At 39.0% G+C, this 21535-nt stretch overlaps 1 protein-coding gene across 1 annotated transcript in view; it reads right to left on the bottom strand.

Moving 5' to 3' along the window:
- Window positions 1-20676, bottom strand: part of SHC4 (SHC adaptor protein 4) — a 193038-nt gene extending 172362 nt beyond the window's left edge. The window contains exon 1 of the mRNA XM_053719895.1: window positions 19982-20676. Coding sequence (XP_053575870.1) covers window positions 19982-20524 — 543 coding nt within the window. The 5' untranslated portion in view covers window positions 20525-20676. The remainder of the gene's footprint in view (window positions 1-19981) is intronic.
- Window positions 20677-21535: the final 859 nt, after the last annotated feature.

Below are 21535 nucleotides of genomic sequence, written 5' to 3'. Positions count from 1 at the left end.
AAGTAAATTGGTAAATTGTTTAAAATAGCATGTCCTATCTGAATCCTGAAAGTTTAATTTTAATTAGACTGTCCCTTGAAAGAGTAATCCTAGATGAGCTCAGGAGAATGCACGTGTCTTTAGCCATTTGGCAGCAATGTTTGCAACATTGTTTATAGCAATGCTATACATAGTCCCAAACACTGCTGCAATAAACTTCCTTCCAATAAAATGTAAACTTCCTTACACTGAATAGGGAAATAAGATGAGTGTGCACGAATGCTCGCTCCTTCCGCTGTCCCGGGGCAGACATACTGATTTGTTGCTTAGAAGTCCTTTACAATGGGATGTGGCTACTGAGAAACTTTTGAGGTTAAATATATTTTTTTTTACATAGATTGTTCAGGTGATATTTTCTAATCAGCTTTTTACAGCTATGCTGCATCACTTTCAAGTGTTTAAACATTTGGGTATTATGGCCCTTTAACACTGCTGTCATCGATTGTTAAAGAGACATCCACGCTCCTAAGCTCCTATCAGCCTACCTAGGTTTACTCTTGAACAAAGCATATCAAGAGATCAAAATAAATTTGATAATAGAAATAAATTGGAAAGTTGTTTAAAACTGCATGCTCTATTTTAATTATGAATGTTTAGTTTAACCAATTACTCCGCCATGAATAAATAGTGATAGTTCAGAAGAAAAAAGTTAAGAAAATGTTTTGAGAACACACCCTTGAAAAGGATCTGTAATTTAATAATAACTTTTTATACAATGAGTTTAAACAGGAATTCTGATGGATTGGAATGTCACCCATAACGTCAAATCCTGTCTGCAAGGTCCGCTATATAAAGAACTTAACCTTCTCATCCTGGACCTCTTCAGTTAGCAACAAAAAGGTTTGAATTATTTTATTCTAAAGTTTAAGCAAGCATTTAAATCAAACCATTTTATTTATAACGCTGATAAGGATAAAAAGGGCCTGATGCTCTGAATCTCTCTGGTCTAGCGAAATTCTACAAGTTGAATGTAGTATTTAGAGGGCGCTAGGAGAAGCTAAAGATATCTTAATATGCGACCTTAGATAGGTGTTAAAGAGGATTGGCCTTATTTAGACTGTGATTGTCTGTACGTATATTTATATAGACTAAACCACAAATTCAATACCTAAGGATTTCTAAATGATGACAATAGATTGGTGTGAATATAGATTAGTATTAATTTAACTGGATATGTCTATATGCAATATTATAAAATTTACCCCAAGCAGAGTAGGCAAAGATTATTACAAATTTATTTACAAAGATACTTCAGGTTTAGTATACATTCACAATAGTAAAATTTGGGATGTCTCCCATACAAATAGGACCACTCCTAAAGAATGGCATATAAAAATATAAAAACACTCTCAAATTACAATAAAATGATAAAGCAAAAATAAATTCCAACTGATCAGGGGTCATATAGCAGATAAAATCAATGTATATGTATAAACTCTTCCAAATTAACAAATCTGGATAAGTGGATACCCTATGTTAGTATAGCCAGCTATATAAATAACATATACCATTAACTAATTAAAAAAATATGTATTCAGAGGTTATGAACCGCATACCACCATAGGAAAAATTATATATTATTGAGCCATTTTAGAACTCATCCACTTCTGATTAAATATATCTTTAAGACGTACTGGTAGAAGTTAGTATTGCAGGACATAAACACACTTATGGCGCCACTTTGAAGAGCCAAGTAAAAGCAATGTCTCTTACTGCAAGTCTCTTATAACGAGTTTCCCACTTCAGATTGTGGTAGCATACATTACTATTGCAAACATATTATTCTCAAGGTCGTAAGTGAACTGTTCCACAGTTAAGTGACACTTTGTATCAGCAGTTTTAGTTTACCTGCATGAGCTATGCTCCTAGCTCTTGTTTCGTACCGCAGTTTTTCAAGCGTGTGTTTGGCGTGTTGTGTGGCTCCTCTGTGGTGATCCCGTGACTTCACCTTATGTCACAGCTCTGATCAGCTATGTAGAGGTTTCGGTTAAGGGCTGGATTGGATACAAAAGAACTTTTCAAAAGTAATAGCAACCTTAAAAGATTGCAACACAAAGTCTCCTTGCACTTAGTGCTGATAGCACGCAAGTAGTGTTGTATAGAGCATATTTTATAACCCGGGTTATTTTTAAATGTTCCACGATGTTCAAAAGATTAGACACTGGATCAGAAGTTATCCGTAGATTTGTGCCAGTGTGTTAGTAATCAGAAATGTTGAGCCTGTATACCATCAACATGTTTCACCCTATGATGGGCTTTTTCAAGATCTGAAGACTGCCTCATCAGTGTTACAAAGTCCGTCAGGGATTGTTTTAAAGGCAATTTTTCCCTTGTTAACTGTGTATCACATTAAATGGACTTCACTAATATGTGTTATGTTAAGGAGAGACACTTATTTTACCATACAGTGCTCAGTAAAATGAGCTTGTGATTTCTTTCCATTCTGGCGAGTTTTTGAGAATTGGGCCCAGACGGCATCAGAACGAGGCTCCCATTGGAGCCTATGGAAGCAGGATCTCATTAGCGCAATGCTTCCCAGCAATGCGAACACAAGCTCACATTAGCATTGCTGTTAACTTGTAATACCAGTGCACATTAGCATGCATTGGTATTACAAAGTGGAGTGCTAATAAAGCTTTCTTGAAAGCAATATTTAGAGCTCCCCTTCAAATCTGGAATTACAGACAGGCGCATATCTGAGAAACGTACACTAACCCAACCTGCATAAAATAACACGTGGACCTACGCTAACCTGACGTGTGTACAAAAACACGCCAACGTGCGCTAACCCGACTAACCTGTAATTACTATGAGGCTAAGGACGTTACAATAACGCGCTAACCCAATGAGCGTATTCCGATGTTGGAACCTGGCACACAAAAAGTAAAGTGCACCAAAAATTGTTGCGCTCAAAGCAAGGGAAGTGAGTTTCTGCCCCAGGGCCATATATAAATAAACTTTTAACAATTTTAAAAGAGCCCATAACAAAGCTATATGAGTGTCTATATATAAAAATAAAACATACTTACCCATAGACACTCGTCCTCTATCAAGCAAGTAGCAGACAGCCAAACCAGTACTGAAACATATCAGCAGAGGTAATGGAATAGGAGTATAACATAGATCTGTATAAGGAGGCAGAAGACAAGTCCCTGTGACCGATTTATAGAGGGCCTATGAAGGATTTCCCATGAGGCAAAACCATTGTGTCATGAACCATACCCCAAATACATCCATCTGATAAGCACTGTACCACTCTGATGGGAACCGGCCTCAACATGAACTAAAAGCCCCTTTCTCTGAAGAACACATGCACATCTTCATTCTTCAACCACCTACAATGGAGGCAAAGTAATTACTAAGGGATGTGAAAGGGGTTTTATAGAGTTCTTGGGGTTTGGGAAACTTTGCTTCCTCCTAGTATAGAAGTAAATCCCATATGTAATGAATCATGGACTCTCACCACCTCTATGAAAGAAACCAGTGTTCTAAAAGAGTCTTGGTTAGGAATTATAAAGTAGAAGCACTAATGCCAAAACTTTATGGGCTACATTATACACTCATTTATATAGCCCATACATTTTTTCTTTCAATGTATAGTTTTGCTTATTTTAAAATAACATTGCTCTGATTTTCAGACTCCTAACCAAGCCCCAAATTTTTAGGAGAATACTGACAGATACCTACTCTAGCTTGCTCCTGCTTGTGTAAAGGGTCTTTTCACATGCAAAAGAAGGGGGAGGGGCGGAGTGTCTTATTTCCCACTTGTTGTGGGCTTTCCAGCTACCTCTTAAACAGAGCTAAACTGAGAGCTTCTAAGTAAGTTTTTAAACAGTTTTATGCTGGATTTATATATCAGTATCCGTGCATCTTATTCTTTGTAGAGTGAAAATTGGTGTATACTGTCCCTTTAAGCAATCAGAAACAAATGAAAGGTGGGTAACTAAAATAGTACATGGTCTTAAAAACAGCTCATATAAGGACAGGCATCACAACATTAACAGCAGGGGTCAAGTCGAGCATGGGAACGGAGTTCCTGCACTATTTTTGCAGGAGGAACTAAGTTCCCTCTGGACAGAGAACAGAAACACTTCAGTAATCACTGCTGTTGGGGTTGGGAGGAGCTGGAGCTTAGTCCGGTTAGAGGGATAGTGAGATCCTCTAGTAATGGGCAGTAACACTTCCTACAATACACTAAATGCAAGCCTGTTAGCAGTCCTGCTGTATGATCCCGCTGCACTGTGTTAATCTCATGGTGCTTACATTTCTGTGTGGCTTGCTCTGGCGTTATTTAGCTCCCCTCAGCAGAAATAGTACTATTGCACCTTAAGAGGTTGAGACTCTGTGACAGAGGAGGAGTCTCAGGCCCAAAGGCAACAATTCAACCCATCATTGGTTTTAATTTGCTTTCATTAACCAAAGTGTATAGAGTATATACATATAAATACAGTGTGTGTGTGTGTGTCTATATATATATATATATATACAGTATATAAACAATATTAATTGTGAGTGGGGTGCAAGTCTTGGTGAGTTCCCACGCTTTTTCTTGTAGGACTTGACCCCTGTTTAATATATATATTAAGGGCGGAGAATGGTGTATAAAATATTATCAGACAGCTGCATCAGTTTGGCATCCACAACCTTGACTAATTCTAAACCTAACATTTAAAGGGACATTAACACAAAATGTTTCTTTCATGATTTCAGATTTTTTAAAAGATTTTAGATTACTTCTAGCATAATTTACTTGGTTTTCATGGTATCTTTTGTTGAAGAAAATACCTAGGGAGCTAAAGTGCACGTGTCTGGATAACTATATGGCAATAGTTTTGCAAGAATGCTTTTGAGCACTAGATTCTTGCAAAACTGAAGTGATGTAGAGCTCCAGACGTACTTATTCCTGAGCCTGCTTACCTGCTTTTCACCAAGGGATATCAAGAGAACAAATTTGACAATATAAGTAAATTGTAAAGTGTTATAAAATTGTACACTCTATATGAATCGTGAAAGAAATAAATTGGGGTTTCATCCCCCTTTAATGGACCTTTTGCAGCTAACCAGACAAGACTAATGAATGAAGACGATTCAACTAGACTTAAAGGGACATAGTATTAAAAAATGTTGCTATCGGGGGGCAGAGCAAGCCTTGCATCTGAGAGGTCGCAACTTACAATAGCTCCGGACTTATCTGGACAATTTACATATCTTTGACCGCTCAGAGCAGCTAAATTTCCTTCTAAACAAAGTTCCCTAAAGTCCGACTACTGAAGATCTATATTAGTTATTACCGCGACTAAGTCAGCAACAGCTATCTGGGACCGGCCATTTTTCTGCCCACGTGGAGCACTACTCATTGTGAAACATGGGGGATCTTAGCGCAGCTATACTATTCCAGCTGGCAGCTTTTGACGATTTGATGTCCCTTCGATTCACTGAACTAAGGGAAGTGCTTAGGGACTGCTCTAAATGGCCAGCACCTTTGGTGGAATTAGAGACGGATCTAAAGTCTCCAACGGCCTGCTTTCTTACGCCACAGCATACCGAGCCAGAACTCATGAAGAGCCTCAATGGGCTGGACAACCAGTCTACTCACATAGCGGCAGATCCAACAGAAAAGTCCTTTTCCGACCTGCCGGACACTGCGGGAGCGAACTTACCCCTGAATGGGGATGCGGCCAGCCTCCCTGGCGGAGTCAGGGATCTCAATTTTCTCCGTGCGGCAGAGGAGGCTTATATGCTGGATCACGAGACATCTGATTTTATAGCCCAAGTCTCACCGAGCGCTGCAGCTCAAAAGTCTAGCTCACTAGCTCTAGGGAAGAGGGACACACGCAGCTTACTGAGTGTCAAACGACAGATGGAAGGCCAGAGCATACCCGCAGGAACCGTATCGCAGCAATCTCACCTATACGGGAGGTCCCTGACACTGCATGCCTCCATAACAAGAGACAAATCTATGATGCTCACTATTAAAAATGTTGCCGAAACTCCGCCAAATAGAAAGTTGGAGACAGCAGACATGAGGAGCACACAGACCCAAGCAATTGCCACACAGCGGAAAGCAAAGCCTGACAAAGACCAGTTTCTGGATAAGCCTAATATGCCTAGAGGGTCCATCACTGTGATTCCCCTCTGGGGAGCATCCCTTTTTGTTCCAACAAACTTCATTGCGGCTTGCAGAGACGTCTCTCATACAGGCTGGTCATTTGGTTCCCACGACCTAACAAACACTCACAGCCTATTTACTTTACATGGCATAGGTTGATGAGAGGCTACAACGCTTTTTCTGTTTATTTTCCCCAGGCCTGATGTTGACACTGTGTACACCTTCTGTAGAATTGTTAGTTATCTACTGGGCCCGCAGACTACCGTTAATGATGACATACTAAATATGTTTGATGTGATGTCCCTCGGCGCTGGCTGTGTTTCTTTAATCCTTAGGAGGCAAGTCTCCCTCTACCACTGAGTACTATGTGACAATCTAACTGCTGAATATGCTTACATCCCTTACTGCTGAAAGTGAACTTGTCAATAGCTTTAAAGCCTAGGCTAATCATACATGATTTCATGCCTTCAATCCTACTTCTCCTTACCAATATGTGTTTGTATAGAATTACTGTTTATTTGTTAACTATCTGTATAGCTGAGGGTTCTGATGTTAACATTTCACCCTATTAGAATAAGAAATACCTACTGCATAATAGGAATGGGTCTGCTGTGAGATAGCAGTTGCCTGTTGGTGTTTTCTTTCTACTGACACTCTGGGTTCAATAACTTCAGGGGTTACTAACTTGTTGTTCATGGCACATGCTACAGCTGTATAACCTGTTTCCTCCCTCAGTTAAGTTACCATATTTTTCTCTTTTGCGACTTATATCTGTCTAGGATTTATATAACTATTCCCCTAAGCTTCATCTACATAGCATGGTTCAGGGGAGCTACCTATATCTACTGCCGCCCTCTCTCATATTTACCTAAGAAAGGACGGGTTACTTTTGACAACCCCAGAATGTTTATGTACAGTTGCACTTAACAATCACTGTTCATACCCTGAATAGGTGGTTTAACTACTACCCACTAAACCCTGTCTACCGACACTTAAAGTGATATGACTCTATATTTTCTTATTTGTAAATGTCTGCTATACTCTGCCCTAAACCCAGACTGCAAGCCTCTTATTGTATACTCCTTTAATACAGTGTATATTATATGCATAGTGACATATCACTTTACCAACTTCTTCCTAAATAGTTCACAACCCTCTAGCAGTCAGATATGCAACTCACAAGGTGGCTAGCAGAAGGTCATACAGAAATGTGATATACTGCACCCTACTAAGTTCAATCGCAGTAGTTAAATTTATTATCTTATTATACATGTCTGTGACCCGTAGATAGATACTATGCTCTCAGGTTGCATAGCCTATGCCTTTACATAATAACATGAGTCCAAATTCACTATAGGGTCTCTATATTCTTCCTCGTAGATAGAGGTAAATTTGATAATATCCACTTTCTGCTGATAAAGTAATGGTTACTTACACTTTATAACCTTGGCTCTCACTCATAAATTACCTCACCTACCAGAGCTTTTTTATGCACACTCCGGAGCTGGAATACTAATTAGCTCTTGGCTTTCAGACTAAAAGTTGAAATGATCTGCTGACCCCTAAAGAGTACATTCGGTAGCAACCTCCCTGACTGCGATACATAACCTTACTAAGAGACACCATTAAGTTTTGCCAACTAAAGCAGCCACCAGCACGTTTTAAAATATACATTTCATTTGTGCTCCCCTTTTCCTACTAGGAGCCGCATGTAATCCCCCTCTGCCTTGTATATTCCACTCGCTAATATTAGCATTTGAAGTAGAAGCTATGAGTTCCCTATTATCTGTCCGCAAGCCTATAATGTAAGTTTGGCTCCTATTACAGCTCCACAGGCTCTTAGAACTTCCACAAACTAATATTTTAGTCTGGAGACTTGTCCTGATATGCTACCTCCCTCAGTGTGCATTTTACTTCAACCTAATGGTAACCTTGTGAATTTAAGAGTTTTGAGCTGGACAGTCAACATTTCATATTGAACTGCTGTTATCATAGTACGTTTTAACACGGCTCTCCTGATGTCTCATGTTAGTTAGTTTATAGGTATAACATGACCTCTCAATACTGGACCTTGGTAAATTTGAGATAAATGATATATTGATTACATAGTTTTACGCAATATGTTTAAGCCCCGTTTCCTTCAACTGAGGAATGTTCATATAGCTAGGTAGCCCAGATGTAATACCCTATATAATTTTGTCTTATGTTTGGAGCTTGCATACACTACTCAGAGAGTTAGCAAGGTACATAACAATAGCTTCTACATTATGCTAGACTAAATATCATCTGACCTTATCACTGTTTAGCTGCTAGACTCAGGTCTCAGGTTTAATGGCTTGCTTCCCACATATAGTCACTCTTTACGAAGTTACCTATATCTTATTGAATCGTATAAGAATCTGAGCTTACACTTAAGCAACCTTATTATAGGACCCTGTTAAGTCCCCTATCGCTACTAGTCCTTAAGATGCCTATGTTATCCCTTTATTCACTATAGCCCGCCCCCCTCCCCTAAATTTCCCCCTCCAAACTAAAAGTGGCTCTGGCCCACTGTTCTACCCCCCCCCCCCACTTAAACCATACCACTACCTGTGTATAATGTTAAGTATCTTTGCTGTCTATTAAGAGATGTCTAACTTTCCTAATCCTCAACTCTCCTAGATACTATTTGCCTAAACACCAGCGGCTAGATTTAGAGTTTTGTCGGTAACGACCCGCGTAGCTAACGCTGGCTTTTTTCTGGCCGCACCTTTAAAATAACTCTGGTATTGAGAGTCCACAGAATGGCTGCGTTAGGCTCCAAAAAAGGAGCGTACAGCATATTTAACGCAACTTCAACTCTCGATACCAGAGTTGCTTACGGACGCGGCCAGCTTCAAAAACGTGCTCGTGCACGATTCCCCCATAGAAAACAATGGGGCTGTTTGAGCTGAAAAAAAACCTAACACCTGCAAAAAAGCCGCGTTCAGCTCCTAACGCAGCCCCATTGTTTCCTATGGGGAAACACTTCCTACGTCTGCACCTAACACCCTAACATGTACCCCGAGTCTAAACACCCCTAACCTTACATTATTAACCCCTAATCTGCCGCCCCCGCTATCGCTGACCCCTGCATATTATTTTTAACCCCTAATCTGCCGCTCCGTACACCCCCGCCACCTACATTATCCCTATGTACCCCTAATCTGCTGCCCTAACATCGCCGACCCCTATATTATATTTATTAACCCCTAATCTGCCGCCCCCAACGTCGCCTCCACCTAACTACACTTATTAACCCCTAATCTACCGACCGGACCTGAGCGCTACTATAATAAATGTATTAACCCCTAATCCGCCTCACTCCCGCCTCAATAACCCTATAATAAATAGTATTAACCCCTAATCTGCACTCCCTAACATTGCCGACACCTAACTTCAAGTATTAACCCCTAATCTGCCGACAGGAGCTCACCGCTATTCTAATAAATGTATTAACCCCTAAAGCTAAGTCTAACCCTAACACCCCCCTAAGTTAAATATAATTTAAATCTAACGAAATAAATTAACTCTTATTAAATAAATTATTCCTATTTAAAGCTAAATACTTACCTTAAAAATAAATCCTAATATAGCTACAATATAAATTATAATTATATTATAGCTATTTTAGGATTTATATTTATTTTACAGGTAACTTTGTATTTATTTTAACCAGGTACAATAGCTATTAAATAGTTAAGAACTATTTAATAGCTAAAATAGTTAAAATAATTACAAAATTACCTGTAAAATAAATCCTAACCTAAGTTACAATTAAACCTAACACTACACTATCAATAAATTAATTAAATAAAATACCTACAATTATCTACAATTAAACCTAACACTACACTATCAATAAATAAATTAAATACAATTCCTACAAATAAATACAATGAAATAAACTAACTAAAGTACAAAAAATAAAAAAGAACTAAGTTACAAAAAATAAAAAAATATTTACAAACATTAGAAAAAAATTACAACAATTTTAAACTAATTACACCTACTCTAAGCCCCCTAATAAAATAACAAAGACCCCCAAAATAAAAAAATGCCCTACCCTATTCTAAATTACAAAAGTTCAAAGCTCTTTTACCTTACCAGCCCTGAACAGGGCCCTTTGCGGGGCATGCCCCAAAGAATTCAGCTCTTTTGCCTGTAAAAAAAACACATACAATACCCCCCCCACAACATTACAACCCACCACCCACATACCCCTAATCTAACCCAAACCCCCCTTAAATAAACCTAACACTAAGCCCCTGAAGATCTTCCTACCTTATCTTCACCATACCAGGTTCACCGATCGATCCAGAAGAGCTCCTCCGATGTCGTGATCCAAGCCCAAGCGGGGGGCTGAAGAGGTCCATGATCCGGCTGAAGTCTTCATCCAAGCGGGAGCTGAAGAGGTCCATGATCCGGATGAAGTCTTCTATCAACGGCATCTTCAATCTTCTTTCTTCCGGATCCATCTTGCAGACCTCCGACACGGAACATCCTGCTGGCCCGACGGACTACCGACAAATGAAGGCTCCTTTAAGGGACGTCATCCAAGATGGCGTCCCTCGAATTCCGATTGGCTGATAGGATTCTATCAGCCAATCAGAATCAAGTTCAATCCGATTGGCTGATCCGATCAGCCAATCAGATTGAGCTCGCATTCTATTGGCTGTTCCGATCAATTTTCCTACCTTAATTCCAATTGATAGAATCCTATCAGCCAATCGGAATTCGAGGGACGCCATCTTGGATGACGTCCCTTAAAGGAGCCTTCATTCGTCGGTAGTCCGTCGGGCCAGCAGGATGTTCCGCGTCGGAGGTCTGCAAGATGGATCCGGAAGAAAGAAGATTGAAGATGCCGTTGATAGAAGACTTCATCCGGATCATGGACCTCTTCAGCTCCCGCTTGGATGAAGACTTCAGCCGGATCATGGACCTCTTCAGCCCCCCACTTGGGCTTGGATCACGACATCGGAGGAGCTCTTTTGGATCGATCAATGAACCTGGTATGGTGAAGATAAGGTAGGAAGATCTTCAGGGGCTTAGTGTTAGGTTTATTTAAGGGGGGTTTGGGTTAGATTAGGGGTATGTGGGTGGTGGGTTGTAATGTTGGGGGGGGGTATTGTATGTGGTTTTTTTACAGGCAAAAGAGCTGAATTCTTTGGGGCATGCCCCGCAAAGGGCCCTGTTCAGGGCTGGTAAGGTAAAAGAGCTTTGAACTTTAGTAATTTAGAATAGGGTAGGGCATTTTTTTATTTTGGGGGTCTTTGTTATTTTATTAGGGGGCTTAGAGTAGGTGTAATTAGTTTAAAATTGTTGTAATATTTTTCTGATGTTTGTAAATATTTTTTTATTTTTTGTAACTTAGTTCTTTTTTATTTTTTGTACTTTAGTTAGTTTATTTCATTGTAGTTTTTTGTAGGTATTGTATTTAATTTATTTATTGATAGTGTAGTGTTAGGTTTAATTGTAACTTAGGTTAGGATTTATTTTACAGGTAATTTTGTAATTATTTTAACTATTTTAGCTATTGTACCTGGTTAAAATAAATACAAAGTTACCTGTAAAATAAATATAAATCCTAAAATAGCTATAATATAAATATAATTTATATTGTAGCTATATTAGGATTTATTTTACAGGTAAGTATTTAGCTTTAAATAGGAATAATTTATTTAATAAGAGTTAATTAATTTTGTTAGATTTAAATTATATTTAACTTAGGGGGGTGTTAGTGTTAGGGTTAGACTTAGCTTTAGGGGTTAATAAATTTATTAGAATAGCGGTGAGCTCCAGTCAACAGATTAGGGGTTAATGTTTGAAGTTAGGTGTCGGCGATGTTAGGGAGGGCAGATTAGGGGTTAATACTATTTATTATAGGGTTAGTGAGGCGGATTAGGGGTTAATAACTTTATTATAATAGCGGTGCGGTCCGCTCGGCAGATTAGGGGTTAATAAGTGTAGGCAGGTGGAGGCGACGTTGTGGGGGGCAGATTTGGGGTTAATAAATATAATATAGGGGTCGGCGGTGTTAGGGGCAGCAGATTAGGGGTACATAAGGATAACGTAAGTAGCGGCGCTTTGCGGTCGGCAGATTAGGGGTTAATTATTGTAGGTAGCTGGCGGCGACGTTGTGGGGGTAGGTTAGGGGTTAATAAATATAATACAGGGGTCGGCGGTGTTAGGGGCAGCAGATTAGGGGTACATAAGGATAACGTAGGTGGCGGTCGGCAGATTAGGGGTTAAAACATTTTAATCGAGTGGCGGCGATGTGGGGGGACCTCGGTTTAGGGGTACATAGGTAGTTTATGGGTGTTAGTGTACTTTAGAGCACAGTAGTTAAGAGCTTTATGAACCGGCGTTAGCCCAGAAAGCTCTTAACTACTGACTTTTTTCTGCGGCTGGAGTTTTGTCGTTAGAATTCTAACACTCACTTCAGACACGACTCTAAATACCGGAGTTAGGAAGATCCCATTGAAAAGATAGGATACGCAATTGACGTAAGGGGATCTGCGGTATGGAAAAGTCGCGGCTGAAAAGTGAGCGTTAGACCCTTTCCTGACTGACTCCAAATACCGGCGGTAGCCTAAAACCAGCGTTAGGAGCCTCTAACGCTGGTTTTCACGGCTACCGCCAAACTCCAAATCTAGGCCCAGGATTCCTGAATGTGTATATTTATTTTATAATGTACCTTGTTATATTTGGCAGTGGTTGGTCCATGGATAAAAATAGAGGTCATTCCTACCCTTGCACAGGTTAGTTTTTTATAGTTTTCATTACCTTCTTGTCATTATCCACTATAAGTACTTGAATTGCATAATCTTTGCCTTATGTACTAAACTTTAACGCTGGTTTGTATTTTGTATCTGACCTGTGACATTGGTTCATTGTTTGTTATCTTTTTACTTTAACCTCAATAAAAAAATATTTTTAAAAAATAAATAAATGTTGCTATCACGTATTTTAGTGTTTCTCAGAATTTTTGTAGCATGAATATTTTTTTTCTCTAAGTTCCTCAGCTACCACTCATACAAATTATTAGGTTAAAAAATATGAGGCTATCGTGCATACCCCAGAATGTGACAATTTGGTATAAAATATACAGTATCCCACAAAAGTGAGTACACCCCTCACATTTTTGTAAATATTTTATTATATATTTTCATGTGACAACACTGAAGAAATTACACTTTGCTACAATGTAAAGTAGTGAGTGTACAGCCTGTATAACCGTGTAAATTTGCTGTCCCCTCAAAATAACAACACACAGCCATTAATGTCTAAACCGTTGGCAACAAAAGTGAGTACACCGCTAAGTGGAAATGTCCAAATTGGGCCCAAAGTGTCAATATTTTGTGTGGCCACCATTATTTTCCAGCACTGCCTTAACCCTCTTGGGCATGGAGTTCACCAGAGTTTCACAGGTTGCCACTGGAGTCCTCTTCCACTCCTTCATGACGACATTGCGGAGCTGGTGGATGTTAGAGACCTTGCACTCCCCCACCTTCCGTTGGAGGATGCTCCACAGATGCTCAATAGGGTTTATGTCTGGAGACATGCTTGGCCAGTCCATCACCTTTACCCTCAGCTTCTTTAGCAAGGCAGTGGTCATCTTGGAGGTGTGTTTGGGGTCATTATCATGTTGGAATACTGCCCTGCGGCCCAGTTTCCGAAGGGAGGGGATCATGATCTGCTTCAGTTTGTCACAGTACATGTTGACATTCATGGTTCCCTCAATGAATTGTAGCTCCCCCGTGCCGGCAGCTCTCATGCAAGCACAGACCATGACACTTCCACCACCATGCTTGAATGTAGGCAAGACACACTTGTATTTGTACTCCTCACCTAGTTGCCGCCACACACACTTGACACCACAGGATATGGTTCCAATAATCCATGTCCTTAGTCTGCTTGTCTTCAGCAAGCTGTTTGCAGGCTTTCTTGTGCATCATCTCTAGAAGAGGCTTCCTTTTGGGACGACAGCCATGTAGACCAATTTGATGCAGTGTGCGGCATATGGTCTGAGCACTGACAGGCTGACCCCCCCCCCCACCCCTTTAACCTCTGCAGCAATGCTGGCAGTACTCATATGTATATTTCCCAAATACAACCTCTGGATATGACGCTGAGCACTTCTTGGTTGAACATGACGAGGCCTGTTCTGAGTGGAACCTGTCCTGTAAAACCGCTGTATGGTCTTGCCCACTGTGCCACAGCTCAGGCCCCAGGTCAGTTTCAGGGTCTTGACAATCTTCTTATAGCCTAGACCATTTTTATGTAGAGCAACAATTCTTTTTTTCAGATCCTCAGAGAGTTCTTTGCCATGAGGTGCCATATTGAACTTCCAGTGACCAGTATGAGAGAGTGTGAGAGTGATAATACCAAATTTAACGCACCTGCTCCCCATTCACACCTGAGACCTTGTAACACTAATGAGTCACATAACACCGGGGAGGGAAAATGACTAATTGGGCCCAATTTGGACATTTCCACTTAGGGGGTGTACTCACTTTTGTTGCCAACGGTTTAGACATTAATGGCTGCGTGTTGAGTTATTTTGAGGGGACAGCAAATTTACACTGATTTACAGGCTGTACACTCACTACTTTACATTGTAGAAAAGTGTAATTTCTTCAGTGTTGTCACATGAAAAGATATAATAAAATATTTACAAAAATGTGAGGGGTGTACTCACTTTTGTGGGATACTGTATATATATATATATATATATTTGCTTTCATGAATCTATTTTAAAATACAGTTTTACTGAATGCAAAGCAGCAAATCTTTAGAAATGTTAGAGTAACAAAATAATAAAAAATCAGCTTGACCAGGAAATACACACAACACACATATAGTTCTTTAATCCCCTGTGCCTATTGGATGTAGGTACTACAACACTTAATACTGTGTCCAGCTTACTATGTTCACATAGTACCTACATCTAATACAATTAAGCATGTTACAGTCCCAGTTGTCAGATTTGATAGTAGGGACTACAGCTGGGGCAGAAGGCATCTGCCATAATGTAGTGAGGGAGCACTAATCATGCTCCCTTATCATATGAAGCCAGATCTTCTATTGATACAGACAATGTCACTTTTTGTAGCAATGTTGTGGTGGAGCTAGTGGAAGGAGTTCGAGGTAAGGAATGAGGTGGCTGCCAGTAACAAAGATGGAGGTGACCAGTGTTGGGGTGGGTGGGAGGGAAGAGAGCTGTTTGGGAGGGATCAGGGAGATGGGAGGGTGATGATAGATCCCTGTACCAAAGAAAATATCAATTGAATAAACAAATAAATAAAAAGCCCTAAGCTGCTTATTGGCAGACTGGCTGGCAGTACCTAAGATGGTGATGGTCAGAGGAAGGGGGAAGGAAGAGAGCTGTATGGGAGGGGTTAGGGAGGTGTGAGGTGTCAGGTGAGAGGGTAATCCCTTCACTACATCAAATATTACCCATAACAGCTGATTCACATAATTAAGAAATTATTGCAAAATGACATATATATATATATTTATATATATATCATTTTATTTGTCATTTTGCAATAATTTCTTAATTATGTGAATAACAAGCTGAAACTGTAGTATGTATGGAGAGAGTGGTGTGTACTCAGTGGACACACCACGCCCTTAGGGGGCGCTTCCTCAGTTCCAATATAATAGGTGATATGGTAGTGCTTGTAATGACTCGACAAAAAAAACAGGCCTAAATCTAGAAATATGATAATAGCAATAATTATAAAACTATAATTAAAACCCTAAAAAATCTAAAATGTGGACATAAGTAAGTAACCGCAATGCTGAAAATGATAATAGTAAAAAACTATATATATATATATATAAGAATATATATATATTACTAGAATATAAACATAGATTGGAAAAAATAATAAAATCAATTCAAAACCAAATAATGATAATGTGAAAGTCTATGAGTCCAAGGTAATGACAATTTCCAGATGTTTGAGGCTGCACTCTGTCAAAGGATGGCTATCCTGTAGTATGGAATCTAAAAAAGAATAAAAAACAGAGGCGCCACCATGGCCTAATATCGCCAGTACAGGTAAAATGAGCAGCAATATGAGAATGTGAATACTCACAAACATAAAGCACCCCACTGGTGCTAGTAGAGCAGACTGACACTTCTCAGTGGTTCAGCACACTGTATTCAAAGCGCAGAGACAGTCAGGAATCCTCTGACACTCCAATGTATATATGCCTATGGATAAAGGAAAAAGCAACACGACATGGCCCAATATCATCAAGACAAGGGGAAAATAATACCAATTGCTTGCACTTACAAGATGGTGGGCACCTGCAGGTGCAATCTCAGCAAACTGGAGCCAAAACGTCGCCCAGTAGACTTAAAACAGCAATCCTCAACAGGAACCAGGATCAATGATATAATTTATCACAGGAGGTGATAAAACACACACAATAGCAAGTGTATAAAAGCCTGATGAAACAGCCCTGAGCAGGCTGAGAAACGCGTCGCTGTGCTAATAAAGACTTTTTATACTTTTATACACTTGCTATTGTGTGTGTTTTTATCACCTCCTGTGATAAATTATATCATTGATCCTGGTTCCTGTTGAGGATTGCTGTTTTAAGTCTACTGGGCGACGTTTTGGCTCCAGTTTGCTGAGATTGCACCTGCAGGTGCCCAGCATCTTGTAAGTGCAAGCAATTGGTATTATTTTCCCCTTGTCTTGATGATATTGGGCCATGTCGTGTTGCTTTTTCCTTTATCCATAGGCACATGTACATTGGAGTGTCAGAGGATTCCTGACTGTCTCTGCGCTTTGGATACAGTGTGCTGAACCACTGAGAAGTGTCAGTCTGCTCTACTAGCACCAGTGGGGTGCTTTATGTTTGTGAGTATTCACATTTTCATATTGCTGCTCATTTTACCTGTACTGGCGATATTAGGCCATGGTGGCGCCTCTGTTTTTTATTATTTTTCATTCTTGTTTAAGCTGAAACTGTCATCTACTGAAAGCTCCTTTTATGCTAAAAAAATATATAGTTTTCGTAAGTAAATAATAAACCACAAAGGCTCTATTTCTGTTTAAATTGAGTGTTAGCAACAATGATAAAGTTCCTCCAGAACTTTGGGCAAGTGTTTCTCTGAAATTCCTGGTAGTGAAGTGGTTAATATTATGTCACCTACACTTGGGGTTGCCAGTTGCCATACACAAAAATACTGGACAATCTGTCATTGACTCGGCACAATGGTAGGCGAGGTCACACAATGCCCCCCTAAAAACTCTACCTTAGTCTCAACTCTAGATACCATGATGTATATTTCTAACAACTGCAGTCATTTGACCCCTTGGCTGCCAGTAACATAAACATCAATTGTTTTATCTCATTGGCTGCCAGTAACATATGTAAACAGAAGTAATTTGACTACACTTGACTGCCCCTCACTTTTTTCTGCACCATATTTGTTATGCATTTAGGCGTCCAGTATTTTAGTGAAGATTTTACTGGACAGCCTGCTAAAATACTGGACTGTCTGTTTGAATACTGGACACCTAGCTACCCTACCTGCATTAGAAAAAAACATATGATAAGTAATATTCATATTACCACATTTCGACATCTAACTTACAAAGCTCAGCTTAGGCTCATGTCATTGTGACACACTTGTGTGCAAAACACTTTACCGGGCACATTTTACTATAGTATATTTTCCATGTGATATTTCACTGTGGCCCTATATCTAGCATGTGGCTCCCTGATACATTTTTGCAGTTATATACACTTTGCTTGTGACATACTTTATATCAGAATTTTCAACTCCAGTCCTCAAGCGTTTATAACTGGCTAGACTCTACAGATTTTGCTAAGTGCAGGTGAGTGAGTCACAGTAGGGTCCATTTAACATTCAGCTAATCAACCCAGGCAGAGAAATATAAGCTGGCCTGTTAGGGAGGTGTGAGGGTAGAACAGAGAAACACTGATTTTAGCGAAACATTAGCTGCACTAGGGCAAAAAATAAAGAAATGGCGAGTGCTGGTGTACTCCTTGCCAATGCTTCAGGTATGCCAAAGGGTACACCTACAACAGCTTGAGAAATAAGGATGCATAGAAAAGAGCAGTGGCTAAACATGCTTCAATATTGATTTATATTTTCATGAAAGGTTAAGTTACTTAAATATAAAGTGAAAGAGGAAATGCATGTTTACGATACAAATAATAACAAGGTTATCTGTTCCTCACTCCCTGATAAGACTAAGAACATCCTATTTAATCCCTTAATGACCACAACATACCCTGCATGTCGCTGGTCATTAAGGGGTTGTCTGGGTATAATAGCGCTATAAAAACTACCCACCCTCCCTCCTGCAGGCTTACAGGGTATGTTGCTGGCCGTTAAGGGGTTACAAATAAAAAAGCACTGTATTGCAGGTGTTTAATAATATAAATGGTTGAGTATAATGTCTAAATCAGGAACTAAAGCTGCTAGAACTGAATATAAAAGACCACTTGTTTATAATTAGATTCCAATACAGTTAGAATAAGTTTAACCATGATAGCATCTTTATGTCTATATGTAATCTTTATTCTTAACTTTGATCTGAATCTTAAAAATACTGGCCATGCTGGTAAAATACTTGCTGGGTGGCAACCTGAGTAATGTCCCTTTAAAGACAGGTAATATTAAGGGTAATTACTTTTTTTTACTAATTTTTAAGAAATATTTGTTATAGAATCAAGTAAAAGCTATTGGGTAGTAATTTGTGATGGAAGGAGAGGACTAGTGGTTACAATCAGGTGTTGCAGTTAAGCTTAACAGAGGTGGGGGATCAGGTAAGCAGCTGTTAGGGTTAATTGTACAAGGACATAGATAAGACTAATATTAGTTTAGGGGTTTGGCGGAAGATTTTGTTAATTCTGGTAGGGGAGGTCATGCAGAAGATTAATGTGCTATAGCATACGTAATTAGGGTCAGAAACTCTCCACCATATGGTCATATAGTGAACAGTTACTATGGGATCACAAGTTATGAACCTGTCCGCATTTCATTGTAAATCATGGGGCTCATTTGTTACCCATATTTAACATGGCAGGAGCAAACAGTTGTACAATGCCGCCCTCGCACAACCAATTGCATGAGAGCAGGGCTTGTCAATCACCCCGGTTGAATGAGTCTGGCAGTGATTTTCATCCACCAACTCTAATTTGGCAGAAAGGGTTTATAAAACAGTAGTTTAAAGCACTGCTTCATAAATATCTGTTGCAGGCTTAAATGAGTGAGTTTGCAAACGATAAGGACTTTCGGCGAAGGATAAATCTAGCCATAAATATCAAGGGTACAAGTGTGAACAGATTGCCTAAATGGAATTTTCATTTTTTCATAGTGGCATAATTTAAGCAAATCTAGGCCATATTTAGTAGCTTTTTTGGAAATAGATTCCAGAGTAAAACAAAGGATAAATAAAATGTCTCCGTATTTCCTGAAACCACAGAGCATGTGACATCCTAATGCTGCTGCAACAATGGTATAATTAACAATAAGTACAAGCTATTGCTGGTATAAATATATTTATACAAGCTAAATGGTTTGTGTTTACCCTAAAAATACAAATATATGACCGTGCTAAATAATGATTAAATAAAATATACTTTATGTTGGTTTAACAGACTGCAATAACTAAAATGAACTGCAAACTCTTGATTATAATTTTAAACAGAACATACATATAGTTCTTTCACCTTATAACATATATGACGAATCCTTTGTACACTGATGCTTTGTGACACACAATATACGTTATTAAAAATAAATCTAAAACAACTTACTTTTACACAATAGGAGAGACCTTTGCCCATATTGCTCTGAATGACATGCTGAGTTTGACTTTCTTTTTCGGTCTCGAAGAGAACGCTGTAAGGTTGAGGGGGTTTATTTGCATCTACATCCTGTCTTAGGTGCGAAGCAGACAAGTAACTGTTGAAATGCACTTCTGCAGAGGTTGGGCTGGCTGCAGTGGGGAGTCTTTCTGTTAGTTTTATTTTTGGCACTTGTTTTGTCCCCAGAGAGAAATGTTTCAGACCTAACAGGTTGGCTGGTTTAGACAACTTGAAATTAGACATTTTTGGTATTAAAGTGCATAATGTTTTTGAACTGTTTTGCGTCACTAGTTTAATGTTCTCGTTTGGTAAACAAGTAGGAGAGGACACATGAGAGTTGGCACAACCTTTGGCATTCATAGAGACACTTTCATCTGTGGAGTTTAAGGAGTCATCCTTAAATCGACTGTACTTTGACCTTTGAAGCATCACTGGATTTCGAAAAAAAGTTTCTTGCAACATGTGACCAGCGTGCTGTTTGCGCTCTTTCATAGCCTTGTTGATGCAGTGAAAAAGACACTGTTTTCTTTTCTTTCTGAACAATATAAAAATAGAAAATAAACTCAATGTCCTTTAATATTTAAAAATCATCCAAATTTGGCATGACACAAACATTATTTTAGGCCGATCCCGGTTACTAACTACACATTAATATCATTAAATATCACTAAGTTTGAAATGTAGCATTATATAACCTTCTGTCCTCATTGTTCATCTTTATTCCATCTCTAAAAATCACTCCAAATATATAAGATATTTTACATCCATATGCAATGAAGAAAAAATAATCTTGAAATAGATCCAGTTGTGTACAAAATCAAAGCAATAAAATAACAGTAAAAATTCTGGAACACAAGATTTAGAATTGCCTCAAGAGTCTTCGATAAAATAGCACACAAATCCACATACAAAGGAAGAGTTGTTACAGATACAGTAGAATCCTCCTGCTGACAGCCTCCTTCATGCTGTGTAAGATCCATGCAACAGCAATAGTCTGTAGTTGAGAGATTTTGGAGGCCGTACAATTTTTCATGAATGGACTTCACTGAATGAGTATCTCCTTATGTTTGCAAGCTATAAATCTGTGAATGAAGTGGAGTATGGTTGTAATTGACTCATAATCTCTAGGGTGCTCAGCTTTCATCCAATAGAAGAAAAGCAGTATGACTCATGCTGCATAAAAACACTAAGCTAGCAGCTAAAGCTGATACACATAAATTAACTGTATGTGTAAAAATATAGCATGCACAGAGACACACACACGCACACACAAGGGTATTCTATCATGATTTTATTGGTCCAACACATTTTAATAGGTGAGTGTTGGAGTGCAATTTAGATTTATCAAATCAGCTACAATGCTATCCCTGTTATCGTTTTGTGGCTTTAAATAAAGGCAGCTGCACATTTGAAAGCATATCTATAAAAATGACTCCCTACTTGCAGATTGTATATTTACATTTTATATAATAAATATTACATATTGTTTAGCAATTGGTTATG

Source organism: Bombina bombina, chromosome 6 (assembly GCF_027579735.1).
Source record: "Bombina bombina isolate aBomBom1 chromosome 6, aBomBom1.pri, whole genome shotgun sequence".
NCBI classification, from domain to species: domain Eukaryota; kingdom Metazoa; phylum Chordata; class Amphibia; order Anura; family Bombinatoridae; genus Bombina; species Bombina bombina.
This window is presented reverse-complemented; position numbering and strand designations above follow the sequence as displayed.